At 35.4% G+C, this 10,109-nt stretch overlaps 1 protein-coding gene across 1 annotated transcript in view; it reads right to left on the reverse strand.

The window, feature by feature from the left end:
* LOC136036572 (zinc finger protein 557-like) overlaps positions 1-10,109 on the reverse strand; it is a 46,530-nt gene that overhangs the window by 18,158 nt on the left and 18,263 nt on the right. Inside the window, exon 4 of the mRNA XM_065718873.1 lies at positions 5,988-6,071. Coding sequence (XP_065574945.1) covers positions 5,988-6,071 — 84 coding nt within the window. The remainder of the gene's footprint in view (positions 1-5,987; positions 6,072-10,109) is intronic.

Consider the following 10,109-nt stretch of genomic DNA (forward strand, 5'->3'; position numbering starts at 1 on the left):
ATTATATGTAATAGAAAACTTGCGCACTGGATCCTAACTGGACTTAGTTAGACCTCTTTTGTATATGTACCGCCATATGAAATCAAAAATACGTATACCTGGAAGCAATTTGCTGACTGATGATATACCAATTCATATCGGGGTTAAGCAGGATGCAGTTACTTCTCCCACGGTTTATAATAATGCAACGCTTCCAGCTCAGTGCCAACTTTCTTCGTGCTGTATATATAAAGGTACTGATTGGTCGATATTATGTTATGCTGACGAAGTTTTTAATATTAGTAGGACTATCGGCGGGCTAAAAAAAAAATGTTTTTTGGAGATATGTAAAAACTACAGTGATATTGGACTTTCCCTAAATGCTGAAAAATGTGATGTTTTGATTTTTAATGAAATAGATACGACTAGATCAGATAATCAAACAGTTCGTGTTAACGAACTGTAGTAAGGAGCGACCCGGCTCAATAGAAACCAAAACTCTAAAAAATGGAATTTTGATACCAATATCTACATCAAAAGAATCGCATTTTAATGCTGATTTTAAATATATAAGTTTCATCAAGTTTAGTCTTACGCACCAAAAGTTACGAGCCTGAGAATATTTGTGTGATTTTAGAAAATAGGGGGAAACACCCCCTAAAAGTCATAGAATCTTAACGAAAATTACACCATCAGATTCAGCGTATCAGAGAACCCTACTGTAGAAGTTTCAAGCTCCTATCTACAAAAATGTGGAATTTTGTATTTTTTGCCAGAACGCAGATCACGGATACGTGTTTATTTGTTTGTTTTTTTTTTCTTTTTCCCAGGGGTGACCGTATCGACCCAGTTGTCTTAGAATGTTGCGAGAGGGCTCATTCTAACGAAAATGAAAAGTTCTAGTGCCCTTTTTATTTGACCAAAAAAATTGGAGGGCACCTAGGCCCCCTCCCACGCTAATTATTTTCCCAAAGTCAAGGGATCAAAATTCTGAGATAGCCATTTTATTCAGCGTAGTCGAAAAACCTTATAACTATGTCTTTGGGGACGACTTACTCCTCCACAATCCCCGTGGGAGGGGCTACAAGTTACAAACTTTGACCAGTGCTTACATATAGTAATGGTTATTAGGAAGTGTACAGGTGTTTTCAGGAGGATTTTTTTGGTTGGGGGGAGGGGTTGAAAAGAGGGGGATATACTGGGGGAACTTTCCATCGAGGAATTTGTCATGGGGGAAGAAAATTTCCATGAAGGGAGCGCAGGATTTACTAGCATTATTTAAAAAAAAAAAAATAATGAAAAAATAAATATGAAAAAAAAAATTTTCAGCTGGAAGTAAGGAGCAGCATTAAAACTTAAAACGAACAGAAATTATTACCCTTATGAGGGGCTCACCTCCTAATACCTCGCTCTTTACTCTAAAGTACTTTTAGTAATGTCAACTATTTATTCTACGGCTTTTGTGATTCAGGGGTCATTCTTAATGAATTGGGCCAAAATTTAAGATTTAGCGTAAAGAGAGAGGTACTGACGAGGGGGCGAACCCTCTCATATGTGTAATAAAAACATGAGAGTAAAAAATTCTTTACGTAAGCTAGTTTATAAGTTACGTATATCTTTTACTAATAAAAAGATTCGTGAAAAATTAAAAGTTCTAGTTGCCTTTTTTATTAACCAAAAAATTGGAGGGCAACTAGACTTCCTCCCCCGCTCTTTTTTTCTCAAAATCATTCGATCAAAATTATGAGAAAGCCATTTAGCCCCAAAAGAAAAAAAATATGCAAATTTCGTTTTAATTATTTCTCTGCGGAGAGCCAAAATCAAAACATGCATTGATTCAAAAACATTCAGAAATTAAATAAAAAAAACAAGTTTTTTCAACTGAAAGTAAGGAGCGACATTAAAACTTAAAACGAACAGAAATTATTTCGTATATGAAAGGGGCTGCTTCCTCATCAACGCCCCGTTCTTTACGCTAAAGTTTTTTTACTGTTTTAAAAAGAAGAGTTGAGAGAAAGAGTCAAACTTTAGCGTAAAGAGCGGGGCGTTGATGAGGAAGCAGCCCCTTTCATATACGAAATAATTTCTGTTCGTTTTGTTTTAATGTCGCTCCTTACTTTCAGTTGAAAAAACTTGTTTTTTTTATTTAATATATCTATAGATCTGAATGGTATAGAAGTAAAGCCTTGTGTTAAGTTGAAATATCTTGGTCTTCCTATTGGAAAAAAATCTGAAGAAAACTAGGCTATTGATGCTAGAAAGTATGGAAACGATCAGTTTCATTTGAATAGAGCCCATCTTGCGAGAATTTACAATAGTGTCGTCCGGCCACATATTCTGTATTTAGTACCGTTTTACCGTATATTTAGTGAATCGGGCCATCAAAAAAATTCCCTAAGAAATAGTTATGAGCATATGAGCACAGTTATGAGAAATAGTTATTTCTGGAAAAGAGTTTCATCAAAAAAAATGACTGCTCCCAAATGTATTCCGCATTAAGACGAGTTGCCCCCCTTCTTTGAGAAACAAGAAGCAGGTACAGCATCTGGGACACAACAGCCCCCACCCGATTTCGAAAAACTGGCAGAAGAAGTCGGAACCCCCTCTTGCGACCACACTGAATACCCCCTGCTGGAAGAAGATTATCACCTTTGCCGCCAAATCCAGCGGGAAGAAGTAGAAGATGCCATAAAACAATCTAGAGGTAGGTCTGCGCCAGGACCAGATGGAATTCCAGCAAAGGCTTTGAATGTACTACAAGTAGTTTTATTACCTCTGTATAATATATAACTTGGTTATGAAAGAAAAAAAGTGGCCTGATCCTTGGAAGATATCTGTAGTTATCCCCCTATTTAAGAAAGGTGATGCAAGTTTGTGCGAGAATTACCAACCAATCAGCTTAGGGAACTGTCTTGGAAAAATTTTGGACGAAATCTTAAATAAAAGGCTGGAATTATGGCTGGATGAGAGGCAAATTCTGAGAGAAGAGCAAGCCGGTTTTCGTAAACGATACTCACCATCTGATCGAATGTTTGTTCTAAATGCATTGATTAGTAAGTATTGCAAGGGAAACGGAAAGTTGTACGTGGCTTTTCTTGATTTAAGTAGAGCATTTGACAATGTTGACCGTATAATTCTGTTTAGAACGCTTTTAGGAACAGGAATTCCGTCACCCTTTTTAAGGGTTCTTCTCTCGATGTATTGTTTGACCAGAAATGTGGTAAAGATAGCAGGAAGCGGTATTTCTAGAGTTTTTTTTAATGTAAAAGGTGTAAAACAGGGTAGTACCCTATCACCGAAACTTTTTGCTATTTTTATAAATGATCTTGCCAAATACCTTGAAAAAAGGTGGGCGCCAGTTGTACACCTTGGAAATAAAGTATTATCACATTACTATTATTTGCCGATGATATTGCCTTGTTCGCCAGATCCAATTCGGAGCTACAAACTCTGTTAGATTTAACAGCTGAATATTTAGAGGAAAAGAAACTGGAAATTAACACAAAAAAGACAGAGGTGATGATTTTTTGCCGTAGACAATCAACAGGAAATAAAGATGAAGAAAGTTTTAATTTGAATGGTGAAGCTGTGAAGGTTGTGTCTCAGGCAATATATTTAGGATTCCATCTAACATCGAACGGAAGATGGAGCAATCATATTTCGAAGATGGCAAATCGAGGAAAAGCAGCAATGGCAACGCTGTTCAGGAACAGTAATTTGACGGGAATAGGTGACTTAAAGATGCACAAAAACGTGTTCAACTCAAAAATAAGGCCAATCCTCCACTATACAGCTATAATATTATAAACGAATGCTAGGTCTGCACGCCACAACTCACACACTTTCCATCAAGGGAGATTTGGGACTTTTCTCCATGAGAAAACATAGACGGATCCAATTAATTACGTTTTGGCTGAAAATACTGCAATGTCCCTCCTCAAGACTCATCAGAGCAGCGTATGATGAATTACTTACCCTGGGACAAAAATCGTCATGGCCCTTCCAAAACTACTGGACAGCACAGGTCTATCGTATGCATGGAATGGAGGAGAGGGCCCAATCTCAGATCAAAAAGCCTTTCTGTCAGAGATCCAAACAAGGCTGGAAGACCAAGAAATTCAGAAATGGTGGAATGACCTTAGCCAGTCGGAAAGCTTAAGTTCTTACTATAAGGTGAAAGAAAATTATGGTGAAGAGCTATATTTTAAATTAGGGATTCCAAAAGAATCCCTGAGGTCTTGGACGCAGGTGCGAGCAAACTGTCTCCCTCTTCACAGTGTTTGGAAAAATAGGTGTCATCCGGAAATGCGGTATACTTGCCCAATTTGCGGTGATCTTGATGGGCTAGACCATTTTCTTTTCAGGTGTCAGGGACTAAATGAGCTAAGAGGGAGTTTTCTTGGGGTGGGTGGTCGTGAGCCCCTTCTTGGAACTTTGAAGTCGACGTCGAAAATAAATGTAGTAGCAGTGGCAAATTTTGTCCGGAAGGGTCTTGTTATTCGAAAGTCGATTGTTATATAATTTACTTCGTTTGTTGTTATATATGTATGTATACGGCCTGAAAAATGGCTTTAAATACAGTAATTCATTCATTCATTTGCAGTTTGCATATAGAATTGTGTCGGATATTAATAGCAAATGACAAGTTCTGAACAAGGACAAATGTAAAAGAAGATATCTAGCAGTTTAATAGTCCACAAGACATTATCTTGACCTGCAAAAACAGCGAGAGTTACAAACATAGGAGATAAAAAGGGAGAAGTAACAAATATAAAATTTCTTAGTTATCTCTTCTTCTTTGCAGACGAGAAGGGTTCTGACCCTCCCAAAACAAAACTAATGGACAGTATCCTGACTAAAGGATTTAGTTCAACTCTTTAATACTGCAACTACGATAAAAATTCTAACCTGAATATTATTTTAATTTAAATACAACACCATCGAATTCTTCTCCTGCAATTCTAAACTTTAGCGCTAAAAAAAATATGCGAAATTTGTAAGAAATCAAAATAAAATAAAAAGAAAATATCACGAGAAGTTAAATCAAAGTTTGTAAAATTCGTATTGTTGTATTATCAGACGTAAACAGAATTAAGTTTCCAGTGTCAATTATATTTATCTAATCAAATTATAGAATTTTTAATTATAATATTTTATCGTTTCAAATACCAAGTCATTCCCCCCTCCCCGAAAGAAAATCCAGATTAATAGTTTCAGAGATGCAAAAACAGAATCAGCGACACGTATTTTAAAATTTTTGAGTCATAGCCGTTCAAGGCTTCCGATTTGTCATATTAGAAGCGTGAGATGGATGGGGTCAAGTTGCATGGGGTTAACTTAAACAAGGTTTATTTGCATACCACGCTAGACATACTTCTTTTGTCGGTGGGGACGAGGGTTTGAGTCTGGCTATCACTGATTATTTAGGTTGAAAGGAGGGCCAGTGGCGTGACTTAGTAAGCCCAGGCAGAGTCGACTAAGCTCTAAATGTTTAACTTGATAAATCTGGGAAAGTTAAACAGGAAGGATGGGCGAAAGCACAAAATGATGGGCCCCCATCATTTGCTGGGGCTTGAACTGAATGTGGGTTGAGTTGAAGGAGGATTGATTTACAAGGATTAAGGTACACGCACACTAAAAAAACTGAGTAGAAACCCCTTAAGTTCCTGTTTATAGTGCTGTCAACAAAATAAGTAAATTTTGTTTCCCTGTGGCAAAGTCTCCGGATGAATTTCTAAGAATGGAAACTTCAGACAGTAGTATTTAGTCATATTAAATCATGCACCAATTGATTAGTACATTAATGACATTCCAACATAGTAATGAAGTGTTTGACATCTTATACTCAGCATTTATGCCCACCTTTTCATTAATTGAAAAATAAATAAGTAAACACTAGTTTACTTGAAGGAAAAAGGAACAGAATTGAGGCTTGATTCAGTCTGAATAATTCTTTTTGCAGGAGAAAACGGACCCAAAGCCTGAACAGAGTCTTAATGAAAAATTACCTCAAGGCTTACGAGGCACTGTAGTGTTTCTGAATCATAAAAAAGAGGGCACTGGGTACGATCCAACTCCATTATTTGATCAATCTAAAATAAAGAAAAAGTAAATTAGAAATCAGACAATTTGGTGCTGAACATTTTGCCCTTTTATGTTTCACTCATCATGAAAGTTTTTCGCTGGTACAATACACCCTTGCAAAGCCATACAACAGTACGCTCGGTATAAAATAATTTCCATGTCTTGTTGATTAGGAAAACAACTAAGCTTAGCTTTTTTTAGACTATTTTATAAAAAGGAGAAAAAAATTATACTTGAGTTGGGAAAATTTTCAAAAAGGGTTGGTATTGTATTGATTAAATATAAAAAAGCAAACTTTTTCAAATGAAAGGAAGGAGCAACGTTAAAACAAACAGAAATTATTCCGTATATGAGGGCGTTCCCTCCCTACTCAGTCCCTCACTCGTTACGCTGAAGTTTTTCAATGCTTTAAAAAAGCTTCTTATTCGAATCAAACGGCCCTTGCGTTTCAGGAGTCACTTTTAAAATTGGGACAAAAAGTCAAACTTTAGCGTAAAGAGCAAAGGATCGATGAGGGAATAGCCCCCCCCCCTAATACATGGAATCAATTATGGTCATTATGAGTATTAATGTTACTCCTCAAATTCGATAGAAAAAAACTGCTTTCTCAAATTTAATTTCTGATCGTTTTTCAAACCATGCCAGGAGATCCGCTTCTTTATCCCCGTGGAAAATTCCTCCCGCTTAAAATTTACCCGAACTATTTCTTTTTCGCTGAAAAATCACACCGGTCTTTAGGGAAATAAAGGGCGTGGAAGGAAGCTCAACTATCTTCCAATGTTTTTCGTCACTTAAAAATGGCCCTATAGTTTTTAATTTTTGTTCGAATGAGCCCCCTCTCCCAATCCTCTAGGACCATTGGTTTTAAAAAATCACCCCTGAAAAAAAAACACGTATCCGTGATCTTTCTTCTGGCCAAAAACTTAAAATTCTGCATATTTGTAGATAGGAGCTTGAAACCTCTACACTGCTATTCTTTGATGGTATGATTTTCATTAAGATCACTTGAGTTTTTAGAAGTGCTTCCCCTCTTTTCAAAAATCTTCTGATGAGTAGCATTAAACTTAAATGAATTTTATATACTTGGATTCAGCATAAACGCCAATTTTTTTGATGTATTAATTGTAATCAAATCTATCTTTGTAAGGGTTTCGGTGAGTATTGGGTCTATTTGCTCTTTACTTACAGTTCGTTACCCCAAACCGTTTGATTTTTCTTCTTTTATTATTACTGCAGTGTAAAAAAGAATCCCCCCTCAAATCCTTATCATTTAATCAGTTAATTTATTGAAATATTAAAACAAGAATGCATTGCGCTATTTAATCATTTAAACAACTTCTTCAAGGCCAACTTAAATAAAAAATGCTTCAAAAATACAAAAAAAAATTGAGAAAGCAAAAAAATTTCATCATATCAACTGGTAAAATAAGATTCTATTTTCTGCATATCGTACGCTATAACAATAACAAGCTTATGGTAGCACGTCATACATATAAACAAAGAGAAGAATAATACACTTTTTTAACGAAATTACCAAACGCTAACTAAGAGAAGTTTTGTTAAACTGTATAGAAACTGTTCCCCCTCCCCCTCCCAGAAAAGGATATTCTCGGATAACCGAATGTTCGACACACTTTGAGCATTACAACACCCCTGGTCAGGAGTGATAATATACACATTTTTCCATAACCTTAATTGATTTGCTTTTCCATTTTTAGATGAATTGATGAATGTTAAATTTTTTTCTTTTTTTATTCGATGTTTTACATTTAACATTTTTATTTAAAATTTACTATGACTTATTTCAAAATGTTTGAACTTAGAATGTTTGGATTTTTTTTTTTTTTTTTTTTTTACTTTGGATTTATTTCTTATGTTCATTTACCAAAATGTGTACTAAAGAACTGTATTAATAATAAAAATTGTTATATAATGAAAAGTTTTATTTTCTACAATGTTTTTTTAAGATCAATTTTTTGTTTAGTTACAAAAAATGCTCAATCCTGAATGTATGTTTTATTAAAACGTTTGGTACTCTTTAAAAAGTAATCTTTGAAGAAATGAAGCCAAGAAAGGGTGACTAACTTCAAAGAGCTTGGGGTTAAAGACCAGTGGACGCCGGTTTTCTACTTTTCACTATATCTCTACTGATAATACAAGGTCCATTTTTGGATGTTCTTTTCATTTTTTTTTTCAGCCCTTATACTTCGCTTATTAGTATACAAAATAAGTAAATCTCTATTATAACAGGTACGATGGAAATCGAATTAACTGTTTGGGGTTTTTATTGAAAAATCTGTCTTTTTGAAATCTGTCTGTTTTAGCTTCTCGGTCCAAATTCTACTGCCTTCTTTCTTATCCTTCTAGTCTTTTACACGATCCCGATGTAACTTTAGTTATTTCCAAAAACAGTCTATGCTATCCAAAACCTGTTTGAAATTCTGAAATATGGCTTTAAGTAACTTATTTGGAAGTTTTTAGTTCACACTAAAAGTAACTTCATCTAGCTCCTGTTGCAAGCTCTCAGTTTTCTGTTCATTCTCTTCAACTTCTCTGCTTTATCTAACAACAGCCTCTCTTTCTCCCTCATTTCTCGCAATAACTTCTTCTCGCTTTATGCCTAAGAGCAGCCCGGTAACTCGCCTTTCCCTCTCTCGCTAACTAAAGTAAATTTTTCGTAATGGAGACATTTGTAGCTCTCGCAAAGTCTTTATGAATCAATAACAACGAGTCGAACTTTTACTGATTAAACAGCAGATTAGTTTCCAACGAAAAAAAAACAGGCTGAACAGCAGCACTCCCATGATGAAAGCAAAGACAAGTGTTAGAACTATTTTGGCCATTGTCAGAAACGCTGAATTTTTGGTCGCATTCATGATGCTGACTAGATTATTCCAATGCGCAATTCTTGTCGGCAACAAATCAAAATCAACCTTCTCTAATCCTAGCCAGAGTTCAGCGCGTATCAGGACCTAGCCTCACACAGAAACCAATTTAAAGATATCTCTTTTATACCCCTTCAAGTAAAAGCAGACAAGTAAAATGGTTTGAAGACTCTGACCTGGAAAACACCAAAGAATTTTTAGAAAAACAAATGATTGGTTGCTACCACTGTCTGATGAGGCATTTCCTCATAGTTATTTTTCTGCTATTAAGGAGAAACTGCAACTTGAGAGATATTGGAAGCTGGAATGGAAGATCGCCAAAATCTTGGTAAGGATTAAAAGGAAGTGTAATTGCATCTCCTTGAATTTATTCATATTATTTCTATTCTGCACAAACAATTGAGTTGAAAGCAACATAGCAAGAATTACCACTATTTAAACTGTGATTTTGTACTTCTCAGGAGTCTTAATTCTATTGGGGAATTATACCTTAGCCATTAATTCGTTATTGTAGTGCGGCTACAGTGCGAGGATAAAATTCTGTGGTATTCTTCCATCGCCAACATTTTTCTTTTAATTCGTGCTCCATCAACCTTTAAATTTCGTTTTCACAAACTTCCCCCCTCGCATTTCATTGCCTACAAAACTCCAGTATCCAGATAAACATCTGAACATTTTATTGGGAAACTAAAATGAATTACCGCAACTGCAAAGACCTTCTATGATGGTGCGTTTAAAAATCAGAAAATCCTTAGACAAAAAGGATAACTACATGTGCACAATCTCATTGAGTTTACTATAAACCATAAATGGGATATTTGATTGCTCAACAGACATTCCGATACAAATTAGAAGAAACAATGACCCTACATAACATCTTAAAAAAAGAACGACAACTATAAACTGCTTGGAGTGGGGAGTGAGTATTTAGGTTAACCATCTGTATGCTATATGTCAAACAACAAATCTTGACTGATAAGGAGATAAAACTTTTGGAAACAAGCAGCTTTTGAATTATAATTGGTTTTCAAGCATTAAATTTTAAGGCCAGTTAAAAGAATGAAAAATTTTGCGTTACTTAAGTCACAAAATATTTTGTAAGCGCTCCAAATGTTAATTTGTATGGTAGTTTAGAAAGCTACATCTTTCAGTTCTAGCGTG

This window comes from Artemia franciscana, chromosome 15, assembly GCF_032884065.1.
Source record: "Artemia franciscana chromosome 15, ASM3288406v1, whole genome shotgun sequence".
Classification (NCBI taxonomy): Eukaryota; Metazoa; Arthropoda; class Branchiopoda; order Anostraca; family Artemiidae; genus Artemia; species Artemia franciscana.